This window comes from Nerophis ophidion, linkage group LG05 (genome assembly GCF_033978795.1).
Source record: "Nerophis ophidion isolate RoL-2023_Sa linkage group LG05, RoL_Noph_v1.0, whole genome shotgun sequence".
Classification (NCBI taxonomy): domain Eukaryota; kingdom Metazoa; phylum Chordata; class Actinopteri; order Syngnathiformes; family Syngnathidae; genus Nerophis; species Nerophis ophidion.
In genome coordinates, this window is record NC_084615.1 from 7774049 (window position 1) to 7801320 (window position 27272).

Here is a 27272-nt window from a genome sequence, read left to right on the forward strand (position 1 = left end):
CTTAATTATGTTTAACAAACAAATACCACCATTTTCTTCCTCTTATCCGAGGTATTTATAATACAAATAATTATACACTATAACTAATGATGTTAATAATAGCAATTAGCAATATTAATTAAAAATCATTACAAAAATGGAGTCACCCTTAAACTGTAGATTTGACCAAATAGAACACCACAACAATAATGGCGATACGTTGTGTTGTGTTACGCTTGTGTGGCATTGTAATGCCGGATTCGGTCCTCCGTGGATGTGTCAGCAAGAACTCAGCAAAAAGGTAAGAACTAAGGGATTTATTAGACAAAAAGAGCTACGAACAAAAACACTGATACGAATAGAAAAGGCAAATAAAAGCGCTAGCATGGAAAGCTAGGACAAACAAACCGAAGCACAAAGGCACACAAAAGGAAACACAAAACAACTAGCGTGAAAGCTAGGAATAAAATAAAGCTTAGCCTGAGAGCTAGCGAAAACGAGAGTGAGAGACAAGTCATAAACAAATGTATGTGAACAAACTAAGATCCGACAATCGGTGAACAGAAAACGCTGGCTTATAAACTGGTGGTGATTAGTAAGGACAGGAGTGCTGGAAAAGAGAGTAGCAGCTGAAACTAATGAGTGACCATGGAAACGAATAAAACAGGAACTGAGCGTGTCAAACCACAGAGTGATATAAGAATGGAACAAAAATAACAATATGGTGATGATCCGACCATCGGATCACAACATGTTGTACATAATTATTAATGCAACGCCAGAACCAAATTAGTAAGTACAGTATCTATCTTGAAAATGTATACAATACAATATTTTATGTAATTTAAACCTCCAGAAGACATGTGTCTCCTTTCAGAGAGCACCAACATATTGGCACCACTGCCCTGGACTATTAAAAATATCATACAGTTACTTTATGGGTAGAAAAATACCCTGCAGGGTCCAACTATATCCACCACATTAATGAAGAAAACTGCCATGAATATTATCATCCACAAAAAATGGTGAGGCCATGCACCATATATACTGTATAGAGCAGTCAATAAATGTCCTCTACTCAGTTCAGTTTTTGAACGGACCATGTTTCTGATAAGAGTTATATGAAGTGCACATTAGGCACAAATACCAAACTGATAATATTCAGAACTCAAGACAGTAGTGACTGTATAGGCTTGACCTTTAAATGTTTGAACATTTTAAAACATTAACATAGCTTCAGTTTAGATGAGAAGATAACCGTTTTCTTGGATACAAAAAAATTCCTGCAGGCAATAAAACATGTCCATCCCCATCTGAAAATGACTTAGGTGATATACTACATATATTGATCAGTTTGGACACTATTCAGAAGAAAAGCATGTACATACATATATAAATATATATTCTTGCAGTTTGAAAACAATATGTGTGTGGATCAAAATATTGCCAAGACTAAAACAACCATTATAAAAATGTACAGTAAAGAAAGTCTGGCAAGCAACAACATGTTGGAAAAGTTTGCAATGCACCAGGAGTAAGTCAAACAAGATATATATCATACTCAGGTCACAAAAGCAATATAAATTAAGTTGATATTCAAGATCATGGTACACCAAAATATAATGTGAGTGAAATATGTTATTATGTTACACAAAATGTGTTTCTTACCTCCCCAGAAGAAGTGTGTCTCCTGTCAGGGAGCACCAGAGTGTTGGCGTGGCTGCCCGGGACTATAGTAGAACCTATACTCATTCTGGGTCCAACTAGCATGTAGCGTTTGTCTCCTGATCTGTACTGGATGCTGTGACACAGTGTCCCATCATAATTAGCGTCTTGGAGATATTTGGAAGTGTACTCTGTGGATTTGGAGCACTGCATGGCGATCAGCACGATGATGCTGATGACAAAAAGCAGCGAGACCGAGCCCAAAGTGATGATGAGGTAAAAAGTCACATTGTGGTCCTCCTCCTCCACTTTTGCTGCTGCACGTTTGACATCAGAAGCTGCAAAAGCCTCTTTGGGCTCCACAAGTTTGACAGTCACAGTAGCTGTTGCTGACAGGGAAACGTTGCCGTTGTCTTTGACCAGTATGAGCAGTCCATGCTCAGCCTCGTCCGTCTCTGTGAAGGAGCGAAGTGTTCTGATCTGGCCCGTATAGCGGTCCAAAGTAAAGAGACTGTGGGCAGTGACTTGCTGCAGTGAAAACAGTAACCAGCCGTTATATCCTATATCAGCATCATAGGCTCGGACTTTAGTCACCAAGTCTCCTGCTTTCATATTGCGGGGAATCTCCTCCACACCTTCAGCAGAACCGTTGGAGCTGACTGGATACAGGATGACTGGAGCGTTGTCGTTCTGATCCAGAATGAACACCTTCACTGTCACGTTGCTGCTCAGTGGAGGACTTCCACCGTCCGTGGCCACGACTTGGAACTGGAAACTTTTCAGCGTCTCAAAGTCGAAACTTTTTAACGCCGATATCTGTCCATTTTCAGAGTTGACATTGAGGAAAGATGTTATATCAGCGTGACCTCCCTGTCGGACTATGTAATAAGACACTGCAGCATTGTTGTCCATGTCTTTATCAAATGCTTTGACAGAAAACACTGATGCACCAGGTTTATTGTTTTCTATCAAATATAACTCTAAGGGGTTGTGTGAAAATTCCGGAATGTTATCATTAACATCTTTAACTTGGATGCTGATGGTTTTGCCCGCAGACAGAGGAGGTTCACCACTATCAGTAGCTGTTATTGAAATGTCATACATTGATATTGTTTCTCTGTCTAATGCGTCTTTAGTCACTAATGAGTACATGTTTTCTTTAAAGGACGGCTTTAGTTCAAATGGTACATTTTCAGTCAGGCTGCAGATGACTTTACCATTAGGACCTGAGTCAACATCAGTGATACTGACTAGAGCAATCACAGTCCCACGTTTTGCGTCTTCTGGGACAGTGCTGGTGATGGATGTCACTTCAATCTCTGGTTTGTTATCATTGACATCTTGAATCTTTACGATGACTCGGCAGTCTGTTGTCATAGGAGGCTGGCCTTTGTCGGACGCCTGCACGTCTAACTTGAAAACATCAAATGTCTCAAAGTCAATTTGTCCTTCGACTCGAATTTCTCCTAATTGTTTATCCAGACTGAAAAGACGCATCACTTCTGCATTCATGTCCCCTCCAAATTCATACTCCACCTCCCCATTAGTTCCTTCGTCCAAGTCAGTAGCTTGTACTTTAATTACCGTGGTGCCTAATGCGGCGTTTTCTTGCAGTACAACAGAATAAACCTCTTTAGAGAAAATGGGTCTGTTATCATTATTGTCAAGCACCGTGATTGTCACATTTATGGTTCCAGATTTAGAAGGGGATCCTCCATCAATAGCAGACAAAACCAAGCTGTGATTAATTTTCTGCTCTCTGTCTAACTGCCTTTGCAAAACAAGAAATGGAATTTTATCTTCCCCTCTATCCCGAATTTCAAGTTGAAAATGGTCATTCGGATTTAATTTATAGCGCTGGATCGAATTAATTCCAATATCTGGATCTCTCGCTCCTGGTAACTGAAACCTTGCACCAGATAAAGTATTTTCTGCTATCTCTATTATCTTCCCTTTCTCGGTGAAGCTGGGTGCATGGTCGTTGGCATCTGCCACCTCCACGCTGACATAGTGGATCTCCAGTGGGTTCTCCACGACCATTTTGAGATCCACCGCACACACGGTGTTCCTGTCGCACAGCAGCTCGCGGTCGACGCGTTTGTGCACAAACAGAAGCCCATTGTCCGGGTTTACCTCAAAGAGCGCGTCCTGTGCGCCGGACACAATGCGCAACCTCCGGCTCGTTAACGAGCTGACGTCCAGGCCCAAATCCTTGGCAATATTCCCAACAATAGATCCGACTTTCACCTCTTCCAGAATGGAATATTTCAGCTGTGCAGCAATCAGCTCCCCGTAACAAAGCAGGAGAGAAAAAAGCAGAGGGCGCGTCCAAGACATTTTTATCAGTCTTCTTCCAGTTCTTCTTATTCCTTAAAACATCACCATTTAATATTAATTCATCCCTCCTTATCCAGTGATGATCACTAAAAAAAACACGCTCGTACAGAGAAGATGTTACCCATCCAAACACCGAGCGAGAAATGCTCATAATCCGGACTGGAGCGCTTTAATAAAAACGCCTGACGAGTCATCTGTTTTATAGCACTGACACCTAGTGGACATTCACGGTCACTAAAATGTCCAGCGACCAATAACTGCAATGTATCACACTGGGAAGTGTTTGTAATAATAACCCCTCATATATTCAGTCAATCAAAGTTTATTTAAATATCCCTAAATCACGAGTGTCTCAAAGGGCTGCACAAGTCAGAACGACATCCCACATCAGGGCGCAGGATAGGAACAGCATTCTATGCACGTCGAATGCAAATCGACAGCCATATTATATTGAATGCATTCCCATACTAAACTGTATCTAAAATTGTCCATCAGACATTAGCATGGTTATAAATGTAAGAATTTCTATTCGGCTGGGAAGACTCTTCTTCGGCATGGTTGTTTTCCCGAGGATGCGTCGAAGCAGAACACAGCAAAGCTAAGATATAAGGTATTTATTAAATAATAAAAGGCCAGGAACAAAAACACTGGTGTAAAGAGAAGGCAAACCAGAAACGCTAGTATGAGAACTAGGAAGTAAAAGTAAACAACTAAGCTGGCTCAAGGCACACAAATAACAGAAAAACAATGCATTAGCATGTGAGCTGGAATAAACAAATGGCTTGGCGAGAATATCATACAAAAATGAAGGTCGAGAGTCGTCACTGTTGCGCGTGGGCAAATTAGGATCCGAGAAAGACTGAACAGAAAAAGGCCTGGCTTATAAAGGAGGGTGATTATTAGTAGCAGGTGTGCGGGGCGAGACTAGCAGGTGGACTGATGAGTGAACCATAGTGATGGACAAAACAGTCAATCAATCAATCAATGTTTACTTATATAGCCCTAAATCACTAGTGTCTCAAAGGGCTGCACAAACCACTACGGCATCCTCGGTAGGCCCACATAAGGGCAAGGAAAACTCACACCCAGTGGGACATCGGTGACGATAATGACCCAGTGGGACGTCGGTGACAATGATGACTATGAGAACCTTGGAGAGGAGGAAATCAATGGATGTCGAGCGGGTCTAACATGATACTGTGAAAGTTCAATCCATAATGGATCCAACACAGTCGCAAGAGTCCAGTCCAAAGCGGATGCAACACAGCAGCGAGAGTCCCGTTCACAGCGGAGCCAGCAGGAAACCATCCCAAGCGGAGGCGGATCAGCAGCGCAGAGATGTCCCCAGCCGATACACAGGCGAGCAGTACATGGCCACCGGATCGGACCGGACCCCCTCCACAAGGGAGAGTGGGACATAGAAGAAAAAGAAAAGAAACGGCAGATAAACTGGTCTAAAAAGGGAGTCTATTTAAAGGCTAGAGTATACAAATGAGTTTTAAGGTGAGACTTAAATGCTTCTACTGAGGTGGCATCTCGAGCTGTTACCGGGAGGGCATTCCAGAGTACTGAAGCCCGAACGGAAAACGCTCTATCGCCCGCAGACTTTTTTTGGGCTTTGGGAATCACTAATAAGCCGGAGTCCTTTGAACGCAGATTTCTTGCCGGGACATATGGTACAATACAATCGGCAAGATAGGCTGGAGCTAGACCGTGTAGTATTTTATACGTAAGTAGTAAACCTTAAAGTCACATCTTAAGTGCACAGGAAGCCAGTGCAGGTGAGCCAGTATAGGTATATATGTATGTATATATGTATATAAAGGTATATACAGTACAGGCGTAATGTGATCAAACTTTCTTGTTCTTGTCAAAAGTCTAGCAGCCACATTTTGTACCAACTGTAATCTTTTAATGCTAGACATGGGGAGACCCGAAAATAATACGTTACAGTAGTCGAGGCGAGACGTAACAAACGCATGGATAAAACAGGAAATAAACGGGTCGGACTGAGAATGAAACAAAGATGGAAAAAACAAACATGTGAAGACCTGAACAGCAGATCGCAACATCGGCCTCGTTATGGTGAGCTCAATGACGTGTGCGTAAATAAATGTGGACTGTAAAATGCAAAATAATTACAACTACATAACAAAACAGCGTTTCAGCACATACACAATAACTATTTTGTACAATAAACCACATTTAAAACTAGTATAGCAAGTACTTTCCATACAAATATAGTATCCATCCATCCATCTATTTTCTACCTGTCATGTTTTGGTTAGTTATGTTCTATTAGTTTTGGACTCCCTTAGTTGACAGACAAGACAAGACACACTTTAGTTTGTCCATTCTTCACATGTGCAAGACATATAAGAACTGAGATTACATTTTTGACACAATCCCGCTAAGAGCAGACATACATTACAGGGGGGACAAGACGGGACCGCCAACGGATCAGCCACTTACGGCGCTCCTTAAAAAGGGGAGAAAAGGGGGACATTGGGAGAGAGGGGAGAGTAATAAAAAAATATCAGTCTAAAGCAGGGGTCGGGGACCTTTTTGGCTGAGAGAGACAGGTGATTAGATAACAAGGCCCAGGTGGGTTGTTTCTACGCACCTGTCGCTGATTTCGAGGCCGGTCCTGGTACACCCCGCTTCGCTGCAGGCCCGCAGGCCACGCCCCCTCCACAGTTAGCTTCAGAATATCAATGTTATTACAAAGAATAAGAGACCTATTATACTCTAGTAATGTTGGTCTTACTTAAAAATGCATGCGTTTAGGTGTGTTCAGTGTTGAAAAAAAAAATAAAAAAAAAATTAAATGGCTCTTACGGAAATACATAAAAAAAGAATAATAAAAAAAAAAATTAGCCGAGAATCCGTATATTTTAAAATGTATATCCGTAAGAGCCATTTAATTTTTTTTTCAACACTGAACACAAGTAAACGCATGCATTTTTTAGAAAGACCAACATTACTAGAGTATAATAGGTCTCTTATTCTTTGTAATAACATTGATATTCTGAAGCTAACTGTGGAGGGGGCGTGGCCTGCGGGCCTGCAGCGAAGCGGGGTGTACCAGGACCGGCCTCGAAATCAGCGACAGGTGCGTAGAAACAACCCACCTGGGCCTTGTTATCTAATCACCTGTCGCTCTGTTATAAGCAGCAGCCAGGAGGAGAGACGGGGTTGGAGCTGGAGCCAGAGTGCGAGCGAGAACGAAAGAGAAAAAGACAATTGCTGGAAAGCAACTGAGAGACTTATTGAAAAATAAAAAAATATCGTAACCCTGAAACAGGCTCTCATGTCGGTGCTTGGTGGTCTGAAGAACCCCCAGGAGGGCAAGCCCTAAAAAAAATAATAATAAATAAAGTGCGGCAGAAAAAAAGATGGTTGGATTCAAATGCATCCATCCATCCATTTTGGGGTCACGGAGGGCGCTGGCGCCTATCTCAGCTACAATAGGGCGGAAGGCGGGGTACACCCTGGACAAGTCGCCACCTCATCGCAGGGCCAACACAGATAGACAGACAACATTCACACTCACATTCACACACTAGGGACCATTTAGTGTTGCCAATCAACCTATCCCCAGGTGCATGTCTTTGGAGGTGGGAGGGGCCTATCCCCAGGTGCATGTCTTTGGAAGTCGGAGGAAGCCGGAGGGAACCCACGCATTCACGGGGAGAACATACAAACTCCACACAGAAAGATCCCGAGCCTGGATTTGAACCCAGGACTCCAGGACCTTCGTATTGTGAGGCAGACGCACTAACCCCTCTGCCACCGTGAAGCCCGATTCAAATGCATGAGCATGTTTAATATTTTGAACGTTATTTCTAACACTTTGATTACGAGTAAAATTAGTCATTACTTATTGTGTTAAGCAGTGTTAGCTCAGATTTATCCGAGAGCCAGTCATCAAAAGAGCCACATCTGTCTCTAGAGCCATATGTTCCCTACCCCTGGTCTAAAGTCAGACCCTCAGGAGGGGTCCAGACTGAGTCCAAGGACAAAACCTCACATAGCATGGCACACATAAACATGGTACATGTAATCACACCAACTTGCAACAAGGGGGGTGAGTTGAGGCTCTGGAGGCCGGCTGCTGCTATAAAGTGCTACTCAGCCATCCGCAACCCCAGAGGAATTAAGCGGGGGTGAAGGCGTTGATTTGGGGGGGGGCGTGCATGTATGCCCAATTAACTTGGGAGAGATGTTGAAATGTTTTTGTGGACTAGGGTCGATCTCAAAGTTCGACAGCAGCTGTTGGTGAAAATGCGAGTGCCCTCACCAAGAGGCAAAACAGAAAATAAGTTCTGTTGTGTGCATTCCTGGGTTCATTTTGGTCACCATGGGGATTATTGTATTCACCTGCCTCTGGTTAGTTGTCCCACGCTCAGCTGCTGTCAACCACTAATCAGAGAGCTATTTTATTCACCTTGCTCGCCACGCTCAGTCTGGCGTCATTGTTTGCTGCAAGCAACAGGCACGTAGGTTCATGTCTTGTTTCTAAGTTCTTGAGTCCTATTCCAAGTTTGTACCCTAACTTCATGTGCGACTTTTGGTTTGCTTCCTGTTTTTTTTTTTATGTGTTATGATTTGCCAAGATTGAATCATATCCTACCTTCAGGCTGTCGTTCGGAGTTGTCCGTTTTGTATAACGGGAGAACAACCACGCAGTAAGCTACAAGACCCCCACAAGACACTACTGCTTGTCTCTTTTGGGGTCGCGGAGAGTTCTGTAGCAAATCTCAGCTGCATTCGGGCGAAAGGCGGGGTACACCCTGGACAAGTTGCCAGCTCTTTACAGGGCCAACACAGATAGATAGACACCATATTCACACTCGGACCAAATAAGATTCCAGAAAACACAGAGCGAGATGTTCTACCTTTTGTGCGAAACACAAATGCATAAAATGACTTAACACATTAAAATGACTAGTAAAACATTTAAAACACAACAACCAACTTCTAAAACATTAGAAATGACTCTAAAACACATACAATGACTCCTAAGAGATGCACAGTGACATCTAAAACATAAATTACTCCTAAAGCATGTAACAAGACTCCTAAAACACACAAAAAGACTCCTAAAACACACAAAAAGAGTCCTAAAACACACAAAAAGACTCCTAAAACAGACAAAAAGACTCCTAAAACACACAAAAAGACTCCTAAAACCAATTAAAAACAGAATGAGGTGTTTGCATCCTTTCCGAGCACATACACTTGGTGGCCTTGTAGGTTAACAGTGAACGTGAATGGAAGACCTGAAGGATAAAATAATTAAGGGTGTGCATCATCAGTAGTGTTCCTTTGCATGGGTCATTGGGTTTTTCGGCCTTTAACACTATGCACCCTCTCCAGAGGCGGCCAGCTAGAGGATGATCAGACCTGAACTTGTGATTCAAGCCCAATTAGCCATAAAGTCACCTTGTTGGCAGACATATCAGGGGACTATGCATGGCAGGGGCGTCCGGTTCCCTGAGTCAGATTTTGGTCTGCCTGCCTTATTGTTGCCAATCAACCTATCCCCAGGTGCATGTTTTTGGGGGTGGCAGGAAGCTGGAGGATCCAGAGACAACCCACGCAGTCACGGGGAGAACATGCAAACTCTACACAGAAAGATCCCGAGCCCGGGATTGAACCCAGAACTACTCAGGACCTTTCGTATTGTGAGGCGAATGCACTAACCTTAGTTCCACTGTAATAGCTGCACTGAATACTGAAATACTTTCAGCACCATAGACAGCACCAACAATTTACTGAAATACCAAACTGCTCTGAAAAAGGGAATACTGTAGATTACCTACAACTTCGACATAAACACAATGACCAATATGTCTACTAAAATGACACTCATCTCACAAAGCTGTAACATTATTTGACTTTCTCAAATTACATATCTGTCAACCTCTATGAAATTAAGGTACAACTTTAAGTTTCCACATTCCAAAACTGAAACAGAGGAGCATTTCATTTATAAAGACACAAGGTTGTGATTTTAAATGAGCAGTATTAGCAGATCTGAAAAAGTATAATTCTTGACACCAAAGGACAATAAAGTAAGATATTTCTGTGTAACATTGTTTTAATATGTTGTTAGGAACTGAGCATGTTTTGCTTTTCAAAAACACAAACAATATCGTTTGAAAAAAATGAATATCACATAATTAAATTATAAATTCAGGAAAATGTCTGTCTTACCTCCCCAGAAGAAGTGTGTCTCCTGTCAGGGAGCACCAGAGTGTTGGCGTGGCTGCCCGGGACTATAGTAGAACCTATACTCATTCTGGGTCCAACTAGCATGTAGCGTTTGTCTCCTGATCTGTACTGGATGCTGTGACACAGTGTCCCATCATAATTAGCGTCTTGGAGATATTTGGAAGTGTACTCTGTGGATTTGGAGCACTGCATGGCGATCAGCACGATGATGCTGATGACAAAAAGCAGCGAGACCGAGCCCAAAGTGATGATGAGGTAAAAAGTCACATTGTGGTCCTCCTCCTCCACTTTTGCTGCTGCACGTTTGACATCAGAAGCTGCAAAAGCCTCTTTGGGCTCCACAAGTTTGACAGTCACAGTAGCTGTTGCTGACAGGGAAACGTTGCCGTTGTCTTTGACCAGTATGAGCAGTCCATGCTCAGCCTCGTCCGTCTCTGTGAAGGAGCGAAGTGTTCTGATCTGGCCCGTATAGCGGTCCAAAGTAAAGAGACTGTGGGCAGTGACTTGCTGCAATGAAAACAGTAACCAGCCGTTATATCCTATATCAGCATCATAGGCTCGGACTTTAGTCACCAAGTCTCCTGCTTTCATATTGCGGGGAATCTCCTCCACACCTTCAGCAGAACCGTTGGAGCTGACTGGATACAGGATGACTGGAGCGTTGTCGTTCTGATCCAGAATGAACACCTTCACTGTCACGTTGCTGCTCAGTGGAGGACTTCCACCGTCCGTGGCCACGACTTGGAACTGGAAACTTTTCAGCATCTCAAAGTCAAAACTTTTTAGAGCCGATATTTGTCCATTTTCAGAGTTAATGTTGAGGAAAGACATGATGTCATTGTGACGGCCCTCTCTCACAATGTGATAAGAAATAGCTGCATTGTCATTCAGATCTTTGTCTGTGGCACTTACAGAAAAAATAGAATTACCAGCCACATTATTCTCAATCAAGTAGAACTCAAGCGGGTTCTTTTCAAAGTGTGGACTGTTATCATTAACATCTGATATCTGAATGCTGAGAGTTTTAAACGTTGATAAAGGAGGCTCACCACAGTCAGTTGCTTGTATCGTGATTTCATAATGTGACACCTCCTCTCTGTCTAAATATTCTTTAGTGACAACTGAATATATGTTTTCCTTGTAGGAAGGCTTTAATTCAAAAGGGACATCATTTATGATGGTGGAAATAATTTTACCATTCACACCTGAGTCTTCATCCTTCACACTAATGAGGGAAATAACTGTACCAGGCTTAGAGTCTTCAGGTACTTTATTAGACAATGATGTTACTTCTATTGTTGGTGGATTATCATTAATGTCTCTTATCTTTATAATGACTCGACACTCACCTGTCAGTGGAGGTATTGCTTTATCCGATGCCTCAATGTCAAGCTTGTAAATATCTGTATTTTCATAGTCAATTATTCCTTTTACCTTAATAATTCCAGATGATTTATCTATTTCAAAATTACTATACACATTTTTCTTTGATGTTTTTTCAAAACTATAATCAATTTCTCCATTCGTGCCTTCATCTGGATCTGTTGCGTTCATTTTAAATATTGAAGTGCCAATTTGAACATTTTCAGCGATAGTAATTTGATATATTTCTTGACTAAATATGGGTCTATTGTCATTGCTGTCGAGGACAATAATGGACACATTTAGAGAGCCTGATCGTGGAGGTTTACCTCCATCCACCGCTGTGACCAGCAGCCAGTGTTTTTCCTTTTGTTCCCGATCCAGAGATTTCTTTAGGACCAAAAACGGAATTTTATCCTCATCGCTTTGCCGTAGATCAATTTCAAAATGTTCATTTGCTGTCAGAGTGTATGCGTGTATGGAGTTCATCCCTGCGTCAGGATCATGTGCTGCATGCAGCTGGAATCTCTTCCCTGGCAGCGTGTGCTCTGCTATTTCAAACGTTTGCTCTTTTTGAATAAAAGTAGGAGAGTGGTCGTTGACGTCGGTGATTTCTACAACTACATAATGTATTTCCAAAGGGTTTTCCACGATGACTTTGAGCTCAACAAGGCAGTCGCCGCTGCCCCGACAGGACTCATCTCTGTCTATTCTCTTGTTCACATGCAAAGCCCCATTGTGCTGGTTTACCTCAAAGAAGGCCTCTTTGGATTCTGAAACCACTCGGAACCGTCGATCGACAAGAGAGCTGACATCAAGGCCCAGGTCCTTGGCAACGTTCCCAACAATAGTGCCGTGTTTTACCTCCTCTGGAATCGAGTAGCAAATTTCTGCAAAAGCCTGAATGGCCAGCAGCAGAAGCAGAGCAAAATGAAAAAGAACACAGACCCCCATCGCTGATCATCAACATGCATCCACAAAATCCAGAGGTTGATATAAATGTTTAAATCCAAGGCATTGCTGCGGCGTGCGTGAGTGTCCAACACAATGTAACGTTGACGACTAATGCAGGCTGCGTTTGTGTCAGCATCAAACAAAGGATTTAGATGGGAGGGACAGCGTGTGGTCTTGGTTTTTAATGTAACACTGACACCCAGTGGAGGACAATCTGAAGCTCATGAGCTGCTAATAATTACAACATAAATAAAAAAACTACATATCCTAATGTATCTACTCAAAGACTGTTTAGAAAAAATGCCCAATTACATACATGTCAACATCTACTTAATTGAACCACTTCGTCAATCACTGTGTACTGTTGCAAAAATAACCTATTTCCTTTAAAATAAGTACATGCCAGCTTAAAGTACACACTGACAACAAACTACATGTTCCACAATGCACCTCGATATCTGTCTGCCACCTGAATACTTTTTAAGTTATGACTGCAAATTCAAAGCCGTGTATTTTTGTTAAAACATTAGCTTAAAAAAAAACAAAAAATGTCACTAAATGATTGTATTTTAAGACAGTTTAAAAACAGATAGAGAAAGTTCATAAATATGTATTGGTAAAGAAAAAACATTCGCGGTTTTAAAACAAAATACCAAACAAAGTGCATATGCTCATCAATCCTAATTTTCTAAAATCATTATCTTTACAATATATATATTTTTTTTTTCGGAATTATTACTACAATTACTAATATGATATATTTAAACCAGCTCTACCCCCTTGCATGTATGCAAGAGCTGTTGTACAACTTAATTATCACATTTATGGCACAAAAAATTCTACCTGTATGTGTGATGCTTTTTCTAAACTAGTATGCTCATTAGTTTATCAAACATGATATATTAGAATAGTAATCAATAGAGAAAAATGTAAATACAATTCCAGGCCAATTTGGCCTATAGTGGAAATACCTAATTATGATGCAAATAAACAAAGAGATTAAGCCCTTTAAAAATATAATGATTATGATAAGATACCTACATTTTTTCACAGTTCAAAGCACTACAAAAAAATCTAAAAATAGAGTTACAAGAATTCAAGGACAATCTATTAACATTAAACAATCGTTTGAATTTGATAAATTAGTTTTCAACTACATCTGACACATATTCAATAGTTTTTTCATCATCAAAATAGGGTTGTTTTATCCGCAAATAAAATAAATTTAAACAGTTCGGAAACTATAACAAAATCATATACATTCATGAGAAACCGTTTAGGTTTGATTCACGATCCTTGTGGCACTCAACAACTAATAATATGTAAGGTAGATTTCCTATTGGTAACTTCCACAAACTATTTTTAGGTCTTGCAGGTAAGTCTTGACCCACTCATGAGCCACTCCTTGTATTCCATATTTGTACAATTGTCCAAAAATATTTCATGATCAAGCCAATCAAACACATCACTGCAACTACTGTGTGCATTCTTCATTTCACCCAGGCTTCTATTTTGAAACATACAAGCAGTAAAAGAGAATGAAGAGCAAACAAAACAACACATTCAGCACCATGGAAGTCATGGAATTGCAAAGTTCAAGCCAACAATATGATTCTATCCAGCTATCAGCAGGATGTGGACACATGATATATTGAAAAACACACTATTTAAGACCACATAGACTGAAGTCATAAAAGTGCACAAATAAATTGTTGTAAGTAATCACTATTGGAAATAAATAACGTTCTTACCTCCCCAGAAGAAGTGTGTCTCCTGTCAGGGAGCACCAGAGTGTTGGCGTGGCTGCCCGGGACTATAGTAGAACCTATACTCATTCTGGGTCCAACTAGCATGTAGCGTTTGTCTCCTGATCTGTACTGGATGCTGTGACACAGTGTCCCATCATAATTAGCGTCTTGGAGATATTTGGAAGTGTACTCTGTGGATTTGGAGCACTGCATGGCGATCAGCACGATGATGCTGATGACAAAAAGCAGCGAGACCGAGCCCAAAGTGATGATGAGGTAAAAAGTCACATTGTGGTCCTCCTCCTCCACTTTTGCTGCTGCACGTTTGACATCAGAAGCAGCAAAAGCCTCTTTGGGCTCCACAAGTTTGACAGTCACAGTAGCTGTTGCTGACAGGGAAACGTTGCCGTTGTCTTTGACCAGTATGAGCAGTCCATGCTCAGCCTCGTCCGTCTCTGTGAAGGAGCGAAGTGTTCTGATCTGGCCCGTATAGCGGTCCAAAGTAAAGAGACTGTGGGCAGTGACTTGCTGCAGTGAAAACAGTAACCAGCCGTTATATCCTATATCAGCATCATAGGCTCGGACTTTAGTCACCAAGTCTCCTGCTTTCATATTGCGGGGAATCTCCTCCACACCTTCAGCAGAACCGTTGGAGCTGACTGGATACAGGATGACTGGAGCGTTGTCGTTCTGATCCAGAATGAACACCTTCACTGTCACGTTGCTGCTCAGTGGAGGACTTCCACCGTCCGTGGCCACGACTTGGAACTGGAAACTTTTCAGCGTCTCAAAATCAAAACTTTTTAGAGCTGAGATTTGTCCATTTTCAGAGTTAATGTTGAGGGAAGACATGATGTCATTGTGACGGCCCTCTCTCACAATGTGATAAGAAATAGCTGCATTGTCATTCAGATCTTTGTCTGTGGCACTTACAGAAAAAATGGAATTGCCAGCAACATTGTTTTCAGTCAAGTAGAACTCGAGCGGGTTCTTTTCAAAGTGTGGACTGTTATCATTAACATCTGATATCTGAATGCTGAGAGTTTTAAACGTTGATAAAGGAGGCTCACCACAGTCAGTTGCTTGTATCGTGATTTCATAAAGTGACACCTCCTCTCTGTCTAAATATTCTTTAGTGACAACTGAATATATGTTCTCCTTGTAGGAGGGCTTCAATTCAAAAGGGACACCATTTATGATAGTGGAAATAATTTTACCATTCACACCTGAGTCTTCATCCTTCACACTAATGAGGGAAATAACTGTACCAGGCTTAGAGTCTTCAGGTACTTTATTAGACAATGATGTCACTTCTATTGTTGGTGGATTATCATTAATGTCTCTTATCTTTATAATGACTCGACACACACCTGTCAAATGAGAAATTGCTTTATCTGATGCCTCAATATCCAGTTTATAAATATCATTATCTTCATAGTCAATTATTCCTTTAACTCTAATAATTCCAGATGATTTATCTAATTCAAAAACATTATACACATTTTTCTTTAATGTTTTTGCAAGGCTATAATCAATTTCTCCATTAGTGCCTTCATCTGGATCTGTTGCATTCATTTTAAATATTGAAGTGCCAATTTGAACATTTTCTGCAATAATAATTTGATATATTTCTTGACTAAATGTAGGTCGATTGTCATTAATGTCGATGACAATAATGGACACATTTAGAGAGCCTGATTGTGGAGGTTTACCTCCATCCACCGCTGTGACCAGCAGCCAGTGTTTGTCCTTTTGTTCCCGGTCCAGAGATTTCTTCAGCACCAAAAACGGAACTTTATCTTCATCGCTTTGGCTTAGATCAATTTCAAAATGTTCATTTGCTGTCAGAGTGTATGCGTGTATGGAGTTCATCCCTGCGTCAGGATCATGTGCTGCATGCAGCTGGAATCTCATCCCCGGCAGCGTCTGCTCTGCTATTTTAAACGTTTGCTCTTTTTCAATAAAAGTAGGAGAGTGGTCGTTGACGTCGGTGATTTCTACAACTACATAATGTATTTCCAAAGGGTTTTCCACGATGACTTTGAGCTCAACAAGGCAGGCGCCGCTGCCCCGACAGGACTCATCTCTGTCTATTCTCTTGTTCACATGCAAAGCCCCATTGTGCTGGTTTACCTCAAAGAAGGCCTCTTTGGATTCTGAAACCACTCGGAACCGTCGATCCACAAGAGAGCTGACATCAAGGCCCAGGTCCTTGGCAACGTTCCCAACAATAGTGCCGTGTTTTACCTCCTCAGGAATCGAGTAGCGAATTTCTGCAAAAGCCTGAATGGCCAGCAGCAGAAGCAGAGCAAAATGAAAAAGAACACAGACCCCCATCGCTGATCATCAACATGCATCCACAAAATCCAGAGGTCGATATAAATGTTTAAATCCAAGGCATTGCTGCGGCGTGCGTGAGTGTCCAACACAATGTAACGTTGACGACTAATGCAGGCTGCGTTTGTGTCAGCATCAAACAAAGGATTTAGATGGGAGGGACAGCGTGTGGTCTTGGTTTTTAATGTAACACTGACACCCAGTGGAGGACAATCTGCAGCTGAGAAACTGACAATAATTACAGCATCCAAAAAACACATCTAAGTTTATCTACTAAAACATTGGTTTAAAAAATGTCCAATAATAATTGTTTCAAAGTCCAAATTTATGAACCACTTCATCAATCACTGTTTACAGTTCCAAATGTAACATGTTTCCTTACAAGCCAGCTTAAAGCACACACTGACAATAAACTACATGTTCCACAATGCACATCAATAATTCCCTGCAATCCGACTAATTTTTCACTTATGAGTGCAAAATCAAAGCTTTATATGTCTGTAAAAAATCTAAATTGAACAACAAAAATGTTCACTAAATAATTGTAGATCAAGACAGTTTAACAATAGGTACAGACAGAAGATGATTACCCATTTTTTAAAAGAAAACATTTAATGTTTTTCAACAAAATTCCGAACAAAGTGCATATGTTCATCAATCATAATTTTCCTAAATCATTATTTTTACTATTTTATTTATACATTTTTAATGTATTATTATTATTATTATCATTTGATTGTTTTACTACAACTACTATTATGAGACAGCTAAACCAGCTTTACCCAATTGCATGTGCTGTTGTACAACTTCATTATTGAATATATAGAGCAGAAAAATCTACCTGTATGTCTGATGCCTTATTCTAGACTGGTATGCTTTTTAGTTAATTAAGCATGACATGTTAAAAGAGTGGCTTCACGGTGGCAGAGGGGTTAGTGCGTCTGCCTCACAATACGAAGTTCCTGCAGTCTTGGGTTCAAATCCAGGCTCGGGATCTTTCTGTGTGGAGTTTGCATGTTCTCCCCGTGAATGTGTGGGTTCCCTCCGGGTACTCCGGCTTCCTCCCACTTCCAAAGACATGCACCTGGGGATAGGTTGATTGGCAACACTAAATTGGCCCTAGTGTGTGAATGTGAGTGTGAATGTTGTCTGTCTATCTGTGTTGGCCCTGCGATGAAGTGGCGACTTGTCCAGGGTGTACCCTGCCTTCCGCCCGATTGTAGCTGAGATAGGCGCCAGAGCCCCCCGCGACCCCGAAAGGGAATAAGCGGTAGAAAATGGATGGATGGATGTTAAAAGAGTAATATAGTGTAAAAAATGCAAAAATGGTGTAAGGCCAATTTAGCCTATAGTGAAAACATTTAAACAAGATGCAATTAAACAGAGAGATTAAGCCCTATCAAAATATATAATAATGTTAATGTTCCTACATTTTTACGCATTCCAAAATACTAAAAAACAAATCCTGAAATGAGTTCTACCAGTATCAAAGGACAATCTATTAACATCAAAACATGTTTTTGATTTTAAGGAAAACAGCTTCAATATTTTTTACTGGAAAAAGGTTGTTTTGTCCGCAAATAAAATGAAATTAAACATTCAAAAACCATAACAATATCATGTAAATACTGTATATGAGAAACAGTCTCGGTCAAAAGACTGATCCTTGTGTCATTCCACAACTAATAATATGTGAGGCAGATTTATAACTTTCAAAAACGATTTTCTGTGTTTCAGGTAACTTTTGACCCACTCATGTGCCGCTCCTTGTATTTCATATTTGAACAACTTGCCCAATAATATTTCCTGATAAAGCGTATCAAATGCATCACTGTAACTACTGTGTACATTGTTCACTTCACGCAGGTTTCTACTTTGAAGCATACGAGCAATAAATAAGAACGTGGAGCAAGCAGGAAAACAAATTTCAGCACAATGGGAATCATGGATTTGCAAAGTTCAAGCCAACAATATGATTCTATCCAGCTATCAGCAAGATGTGGACACATGATATCTCTTGAAAACACACCATTTTGGACCACATTGACTGAAGTCATAAAAGTGAAAAAATAACTTCTTGTAAGCAATCACTATTGTAAATAAATAATGTTCTTACCTCCCCAGAAGAAGTGTGTCTCCTGTCAGGGAGCACCAGAGTGTTGGCGTGGCTGCCCGGGACTATAGTAGAACCTATACTCATTCTGGGTCCAACTAGCATGTAGCGTTTGTCTCCTGATCTGTACTGGATGCTGTGACACAGTGTCCCATCATAATTAGCGTCTTGGAGATATTTGGAAGTGTACTCTGTGGATTTGGAGCACTGCATGGCGATCAGCACGATGATGCTGATGACAAAAAGCAGCGAGACCGAGCCCAAAGTGATGATGAGGTAAAAAGTCACATTGTGGTCCTCCTCCTCCACTTTTGCTGCTGCACGTTTGACATCAGAAGCTGCAAAAGCCTCTTTGGGCTCCACAAGTTTGACAGTCACAGTAGCTGTTGCTGACAGGGAAACGTTGCCGTTGTCTTTGACCAGTATGAGCAGTCCATGCTCAGCCTCGTCCGTCTCTGTGAAGGAGCGAAGTGTTCTGATCTGGCCCGTATAGCGGTCCAAAGTAAAGAGACTGTGGGCAGTGACTTGCTGCAGTGAAAACAGTAACCAGCCGTTATATCCTATATCAGCATCATAGGCTCGGACTTTAGTCACCAAGTCTCCTGCTTTCATATTGCGGGGAATCTCCTCCACACCTTCAGCAGAACCGTTGGAGCTGACTGGATACAGGATGACCGGAGCGTTGTCGTTCTGATCCAGAATGAACACCTTCACTGTCACGTTGCTGCTCAGTGGAGGACTTCCACCGTCTGTGGCCACCACTTGGAACTGGAAACTTTTCAGCGTCTCAAAGTCAAAACTTTTTAGAGCTGAGATTTGTCCGTTTTCAGAATTAATGTTGAGGAAAGACATGATGTCATTGTGACGGCCCTCTCTCACAATGTGATAAGAAATAGCTGCATTGTCATTCAGATCTTTGTCTGTGGCACTTAGAGAAAAAATGGAATTACCAGCCACATTATTCTCAATCAAGTAGATCTCGAGCGGGTTTTTTTCAAAGTGTGGACTGTTATCATTAACATCTGATATCTGAATGCTGAGAGTTTTAAACGTTGATAAAGGAGGCTCACCACAGTCAGTTGCTTGTATCGTGATTTCATAATGTGACACCTCCTCTCTGTCTAAATATTCTTTAGTGACAACTGAATATATGTTCTCCTTGTAGGAAGGCTTTAATTCAAAAGGGACATCATTTATGATGGTGGAAATGATTTTACCATTCACACCTGAGTCTTCATCCTTCACACTAATGAGGGAAATAACTGTACCAGGCTTAGAGTCTTCAGGTACTTTATTAGACAATGATGTTACTTCTATTGTTGGTGGATTATCATTAATGTCTCTTATCTTTATAATGACTCGACACTCACCTGTCAGTGGAGGTATTCCTTTATCTGATGCCTCTATGTCAAGCTTGTAAATATCAGTATTTTCATAGTCAATTATTCCTTTTACCTTAATAATTCCAGATGATTTATCCATTTCAAAATTACTATACACATTTTTCTTTGATGTTTTTTCAAAACTATAATCAATTTCTCCATTCGTGCCTTCATCTGGATCTGTTGCGTTCATTTTAAATATTGAAGTGCCAATTTGAACATTTTCAGCGATTGTAATTTGATATGTTTCTTGACTAAATATGGGTCTATTGTCATTGCTGTCGAGGACACTAATGGACACATTTAGAGAGCCTGATCGTGGAGGTTTACCTCCATCCACCGCTGTGACCAGCAGCCAGTGTTTTTCCTTTTGTTCCCGATCCAGAGATTTCTTTAGGACCAAAAACGGAATTTTATCCTCATCGCTTTGGCGTAGATCAATTTCAAAATGTTCATTTGCTGTCAGAGTGTATGCGTGTATGGAGTTCATCCCTGCGTCAGGATCATGTGCTGCATGCAGCTGGAATCTCTTCCCCGGCAGCGTGTGCTCAGCTATTTCAAACGTTTGCTCTTTTTCAATAAAAGTAGGAGAGTGGTCGTTGACGTCGGTGATTTCTACAACTACATAATGTATTTCCAAAGGGTTTTCCACGATGACTTTGAGCTCAACAAGGCAGGCGCCGCTGCCCCGACAGGACTCATCTCTGTCTATTCTCTTGTTCACATGCAAAGCCCCATTGTGCTGGTTTACCTCAAAGAAGGCCTCTTTGGATTCTGAAACCACTCGGAACCGTCGATCGACAAGAGAGCTGACATCAAGGCCCAGGTCCTTGGCAACGTTCCCAACAATAGTGCCGTGTTTTACCTCCTCTGGAATCGAGTAGCGAATTTCTGCAAAAGCCTGAATGGCCAGCAGCAGAAGCAGAGCAAAATGAAAAAGAACACAGACCCCCATCGCTGATCATCAACATCCAAATCCACAAAATCCAAGTCTTGCAATAAATGTTTAAATCCAAGGCATTGCTGCGGCGTGCGTGAGTGTCCAACACAATGTAACGTTGACGACTAATGCAGGCTGCGTTTGTGTCAGCATCAAACAAAGGATTTAGATGGGAGGGACAGCGTGTGGTCTTGGTTTTTAATGTAACACTGACACCCAGTGGAGGACAATCTGAAGCTCATGAGCTGCTAATAATTACAACATAAATAAAAAAAAACATCCTAACGTATATAATCAAAGACTTTAAAAAAATGCCTAATTACAAACATGTCAACATCTACTTAATTGAACCACTTCATCAATCACTGCGTACTGTTGCAAATATAACTTATTCCCTTTAAAATAAGTACATGCCAGCTTAAAGTACACACTGACAACAAACTACATGTTCCACAATGCACTTCAATATCCATCTGCCACCTGAATACTTTTTTAACTTATTACTGCAGATTCAAAGCCGTGTATTTTTGTAAAAAAACTAACTTAAAACGCCGAAAAGTGTAACTAAATGATTGTAGATTAAGACAGTTTAAAAACAGATAGAGAAAGATTATAAATATGTATTGTTAAAAACAAATATATGGTTTTAAAACAAAATACCAAACAAAGTGCATATGCTCATCAATTATAATTTTCTAAAATCATTATCTTTACTCTTTCATTTTATTTTATAGCAATTCCTACTACTACTACTACAATTACTAACATGATATATTTAAACCAGCTCTCCCCACTTGCATGTACGCAAGAGCTGTTTTACAACTTAATCATCAAATTTATGGTACAACAAATCTACTTGTACGTATGATGCTTTTTCGAGCCCAGTATGCTCATTAGTTGAGATATTAGAATAGTAATGAAATAGAAAAAAAGATAAACACAATGTCAGTCCAATTTAGCCTAGAGTGGAAACACCTAAAAAAAATGCAATTTAACAGAGGAATTAAGCCCTATAAAAATATAATAAATATGCTAATATTCCTCTATTTTTACACATTCCAAAGCACTACAAATAAAACATCTTATATTACAGTTACCCATATTAAAGGACAATTGTGGAGAGGCGGAGCCGTTGGTCCGACAGACAGGCAAGGCACGCTGGAGCCCGGTCCAAGATGGCGACGAGGAGGCGGAAAATGCAAGCAAGCGGCGAGGCGGGGCGTGCCAGGAACGACGCCGCAAACGACATCAGGTGTGTCAATCACACACCTGGACACGATTAACATATCTCACTCTCGATGTATAAAAGGGGAGAAGGAGGACAGAACAGGGCTGATGATGGTGTGGAGAGAGAACAGCATACAACGACGGAGAATGAGCACAGGAGTTGGACGGAGATACTTGCTGCTGAAAAGCAGACAGCGGAGTGAGCAGCAGAGGGAGACGGGAGGCGCCACAAAAGAGCGACCCAACCGCAGACAAGCTGGTTTTGAAAAATAAAGCAAGTCAAACCTGCTCAAAATCATGTCCTTCCTTGGTGGTCCATGGAACCCGCAAGACGACGGCTTGAGTCTGACTCAACAATCTATTATTATCAAAAAATATTTTGAATTTGATAAATTAGTTTTCAAATAGCTAAAATGTCTTCAATTGTTTTTTTTTGATTATTAAAATATGGTTTTGTTATCTGCAAATAAAATATATTCAAACAATTCAAAAACTATAACAAAATAATGTACATTCATGAGAAACCTTGTAGGTTGGTTTAACGATCCTTGTGACACTCAACAACTAATCATATGTAAGGCAGATTTTTTATTTGTAACTTCCACAAACAATTTTCTGTCTTTCAGGTAATTTCTGACCCACTCATGTGCCACTCCTCGTATTCCATATTTGTACATGTTGTCCAATAATATTTCATGATGAAACCTATCAAATGCATCACTGTAACTACTGTGTACATTGTTCACTTCACCCAGGCTTCTACTTTGAAGCATACGAGCAGCAAATAAGAACGAGGAGCAAACAAAAAAAAAATTCAGCACCATGAAAGTCATGGAATTGCAGGGTTCAAGCCAACATTAGGATTCTAACCAGCTATCAGCAAGATGTGGACACATGATAGCTCTTGAAAACACACAACTTTAGACCACATAGACTAAAATCATAAATGTGCACAAATAACTTGTTGTAAGCAATCACTATTGTAAATAAATGTGTTTCTTACCTCCCCAGAAGAAGTGTGTCTCCTGTCAGGGAGCACCAGAGTGTTGGCGTGGCTGCCCGGGACTATAGTAGAACCTATACTCATTCTGGGTCCAACTAGCATGTAGCGTTTGTCTCCTGATCTGTACTGGATGCTGTGACACAGTGTCCCATCATAATTAGCGTCTTGGAGATATTTGGAAGTGTACTCTGTGGATTTGGAGCACTGCATGGCGATCAGCACGATGATGCTGATGACAAAAAGCAGCGAGACCGAGCCCAAAGTGATGATGAGGTAAAAAGTCACATTGTGGTCCTCCTCCTCCACTTTTGCTGCTGCACGTTTGACATCAGAAGCTGCAAAAGCCTCTTTGGGCTCCACAAGTTTGACAGTCACAGTAGCTGTTGCTGACAGGGAAACGTTGCCGTTGTCTTTGACCAGTATGAGCAGTCCATGCTCAGCCTCGTTCGTCTCTGTGAAGGAGCGAAGTGTTCTGATCTGGCCCGTATAGCGGTCCAAAGTAAAGAGACTGTGGGCAGTGACTTGCTGCAGTGAAAACAGTAACCAGCCGTTATATCCTATATCAGCATCATAGGCTCGGACTTTAGTCACCAAGTCTCCTGCTTTCATATTGCGGGGAATCTCCTCCACACCTTCAGCAGAACCGTTGGAACTGACTGGATACAGGATGACTGGAGCGTTGTCGTTCTGATCCAGAATGAACACCTTCACTGTCACGTTGCTGCTCAGTGGAGGACTTCCACCGTCTGTGGCCACCACTTGGAACTGGAAACTTTTCAGCGTCTCAAAGTCAAAACTTTTGAGTGCTGATATTTGTCCATTTTCAGAATTAATGTTGAGGAAAGACATGATGTCATTGTGACGCCCCTCTCTCACAATGTGATAAGAAATAGCTGCATTGTCATTCAGATCTTTGTCTGCGGCACTTACAGAAAAAACGGAATTACCAGCCACATTATTCTCAGTCAAGTAGAACTCGAGCGGGTTCTTTTCAAAGTGTGGACTGTTATCATTAACATCTGATATCTGAATGCTGAGAGTTTTAAACGTTGATAAAGGAGGCTCACCACAGTCAGTTGCTTGCATCGTGATTTCATAATGTGACACCTCCTCTCTGTCTAAATATTCTTTAGTGACAACTGAATATATGTTCTCCTTGTAGGAAGGCTTTAATTCAAAAGGGACATCATTTATGATGGTGGAAATAATTTTACCATTCACACCTGAGTCTTCATCCTTCACACTAATGAGGGAAATAACTGTACCAGGCTTAGAGTCTTCAGGTACTTTATTAGACAATGATGTTACTTCTATTGTTGGTGGATTATCATTAATGTCTCTTATCTTTATAATGACTCGACACACACCTGTCAAATGAGAAATTGCTTTATCTGATGCCTCAATATCCAGTTTATAAATATCATTATCTTCATAGTCAATTATTCCTTTAACTCTAATAATTCCAGATGATTTATCTAATTCAAAAACATTATACACATTTTTCTTTAATGTTTTTGCAAGGCTATAATCAATTTCTCCATTAGTGCCTTCATCTGGATCTGTTGCATTCATTTTAAATATTGAAGTGCCAATTTGAACATTTTCTGCAATAATAATTTGATATATTTCTTGACTAAATGTAGGTCGATTGTCATTAATGTCGATGACAATAATGGACACATTTAGAGAGCCTGATCGTGGAGGTTTACCTCCATCCACCGCTGTGACCAGCAGCCAGTGTTTGTCCTTTTGTTCCCGGTCCAGAGATTTCTTCAGCACCAAAAACGGAACTTTATCTTCATCGCTTTGGCTTAGATCAATTTCAAAATGTTCATTTGCTGTCAGAGTGTATGCGTGTATGGAGTTCATCCCTGCGTCAGGATCATGTGCTGCATGCAGCTGGAATCTCATCCCCGGCAGCGTCTGCTCTGCTATTTTAAACGTTTGCTCTTTTTGAATAAAAGTAGGAGAGTGGTCGTTGACGTCGGTGATTTCTACAACTACATAATGTATTTCCAAAGGGTTTTCCACGATGACTTTGAGCTCAACAAGGCAGGCGCCGCTGCCCCGACAGGACTCATCTCTGTCTATTCTCTTGTTCACATGCAAAGCCCCATTGTGCTGGTTTACCTCAAAGAAGGCCTCTTTGGATTCTGAAACCACTCGGAACCGTCGATCGACAAGAGAGCTGACATCAAGGCCCAGGTCCTTGGCAACGTTCCCAACAATAGTGCCGTGTTTTACCTCCTCAGGAATCGAGTAGCGAATTTCTGCAAAAGCCTGAATGGCCAGCAGCAGAAGCAGAGCAAAATGAAAAAGAACACAGACCCCCATCGCTGATCATCAACATGCATCCACAAAATCCAGAGGTTGATATAAATGTTTTAAATCCAAGGCATTGCTGCGGCGTGCGTGAGTGTCCAACACAATGTAACGTTGACGACTAATGCAGGCTGCGTTTGTGTCAGCATCAAACAAAGGATTTAGATGGGAGGGACAGCGTGTGGTCTTGATTTTTAATGTAACACTGACACCCAGTGGAGGACAGACTGCAGCTGAGAAACTGCTAATAATTACAGCATCCCAAAAACACATCCTAATGTATCTACTAAAAGATTGGTTCAAAATATTCCCAATAATAAATGTGTCAAAGTCCACATTTATGAACCGCTTCATAAATCACTGTTTACAGTTCCAAATGTAACAGGGTTCCTTACAAGCCAGCTTAAAGCACACACAGACAATAAACTACATGTTCCACAATGCACCTTGATATGTGTCTGCAATCTGACTAATTTTTGTTATTATTTGTTATTAGTGCAGATTTTAAGCCGTATATGTTAGTGAATTACAAACTTAAACAACTAAGTGTCATTAAATGATTATAGATCAAGAGAGTTTAACAATAGGTATAGACAGAAGATAAATACCCAATTTTTAAAGGAAAACATTTAAAGTTTTTAAACAACATTCCAAAAAATGTGCATATTCTTATCAATCATATCTTTCTAAAATTATTATTTTTACTATCGTTTTTATTTTTATTGATTTATTGTTATTAATTATTATTACTACAACTACTAATATGAGACAGTTAAAGCAGCTCTACCCACTTGCATGTGCGCATGTGCTGTTGTACAACATAATTATTGACTAGATTGTACAAAAAAATCTACCTGTATGTCTGATGCCTTATTCTAGACTGGTATGCTTATAAGTTCATCAAGCATGAGATAGTAGAATAGTAATCAAATAGAGAAAAAATGAAAAGATAATGCAAGAACAATTTGGCCATTATTGGAAACACTTAAATAAAAATCAATTAAACATAGAGATTATTAAGCCTTTCAAAAATATAATAGATATAATACTTGTGAGGCTTGTGTGGCATATTGTTGCCGGATTCGGTCCTCCGTAGATGCGTCAGCCAGAATACAGCAAAAGGTAGGAACTAAGAGATTTATTAAAATCAAAAACGGGCTGGAACAAAAACACTGGTGCTAATAGAAACAGGTAAACAAATGGCGATAGCATGAAGTCTAGGAATAAGAACAGAAACACGATACTTGGCACGAAGGCACAAAAAGGGAAAAACACAATAACTAGCACGAAAGCTAGGAATAAAATAAAGCTTAGCGTGAAAGCTAGCGAGATAGAGCATGAAAGACAAGTCATCAGCAGTTGCGTGAAAGCAAACTAAGATCCGACAATGTACTAACAAAAGGGGCCAGCTTAAATAAGGAAGGTGATTAGTAAAGACAGGTGTGCAGGAACCGAGAGTAGCAACTGAAACTAATAAGAAACCATGGAAACAGACTAAACAGGAACCAAGCAGGTGGAACAACGGGGAGTGATATAAAAATGGAAAAGTAAACAATAATATGTAGAGATCCGAGCAGCGGATCGCAACAATAATAAAGTTTTTACATTTTTACACAGTCAAAAGCCCTAAAAAAAAATCCAAAAGTTAGTTTTACCCGTATTAAAG

At 40.7% G+C, this 27272-nt stretch overlaps 4 protein-coding genes across 4 annotated transcripts; all 4 read right to left on the bottom strand.

Annotated features, from left to right (window-relative positions):
* Nucleotides 1–1620: 1620 nt before the first annotated feature.
* On the bottom strand, nt 1621–12319 carry LOC133552449 (protocadherin gamma-A5-like). The gene is made up of 3 exons (XM_061899643.1): nt 10201–12319; nt 6454–6460; nt 1621–4013 (listed from the first exon to the last, which is right to left on the bottom strand). The coding sequence occupies exons 1-3, from the start codon at nt 12067–12069 to the stop codon at nt 1621–1623; spliced, it is 4269 nt and encodes a 1422-aa protein (XP_061755627.1). The 5' UTR covers nt 12070–12319.
* A 1810-nt stretch (nt 12320–14129) lies between these two features.
* On the bottom strand, nt 14130–16811 carry LOC133552450 (protocadherin alpha-8-like). The gene is made up of 2 exons (XM_061899644.1): nt 14286–16811; nt 14130–14156 (listed from the first exon to the last, which is right to left on the bottom strand). The coding sequence occupies exons 1-2, from the start codon at nt 16617–16619 to the stop codon at nt 14130–14132; spliced, it is 2361 nt and encodes a 786-aa protein (XP_061755628.1). The 5' UTR covers nt 16620–16811.
* Nucleotides 16812–18672: 1861 nt separating this feature from the next.
* Nucleotides 18673–21165, bottom strand: LOC133552451 (protocadherin alpha-8-like). Its single transcript, XM_061899645.1, has one exon. The coding sequence runs from the start codon at nt 21067–21069 to the stop codon at nt 18673–18675; it is 2397 nt and encodes a 798-aa protein (XP_061755629.1). The 5' UTR covers nt 21070–21165.
* A 2056-nt stretch (nt 21166–23221) lies between these two features.
* On the bottom strand, nt 23222–25701 carry LOC133552452 (protocadherin alpha-8-like). The gene has a single exon (XM_061899646.1). The coding sequence runs from the start codon at nt 25616–25618 to the stop codon at nt 23222–23224; it is 2397 nt and encodes a 798-aa protein (XP_061755630.1). The 5' UTR covers nt 25619–25701.
* Nucleotides 25702–27272: the final 1571 nt, after the last annotated feature.

What these genes read in the sequence shown, in the direction of transcription:
- LOC133552452 (XM_061899646.1), bottom strand. Translation starts at nt 25,618, where the DNA reads ATGGGGGTCTGTGTTCTTTTTCATTTTGCTCTGCTTCTGCTGCTGGCC.
- LOC133552450 (XM_061899644.1), bottom strand. Translation starts at nt 16,619, where the DNA reads ATGGGGGTCTGTGTTCTTTTTCATTTTGCTCTGCTTCTGCTGCTGGCC. An exon ending in GACACACTTCTTCTGGGGAG is followed by an intron (nt 14,157 to 14,285) that starts GTAAGAACGTTA and finishes TCCTGCTGATAG; the next exon opens with CTGGATAGAATCATATTGTT.
- LOC133552451 (XM_061899645.1), bottom strand. Translation starts at nt 21,069, where the DNA reads ATGGGGGTCTGTGTTCTTTTTCATTTTGCTCTGCTTCTGCTGCTGGCC.
- LOC133552449 (XM_061899643.1), bottom strand. Translation starts at nt 12,069, where the DNA reads ATGAACTCCATACACGCATACACTCTGACAGCAAATGAACATTTTGAA.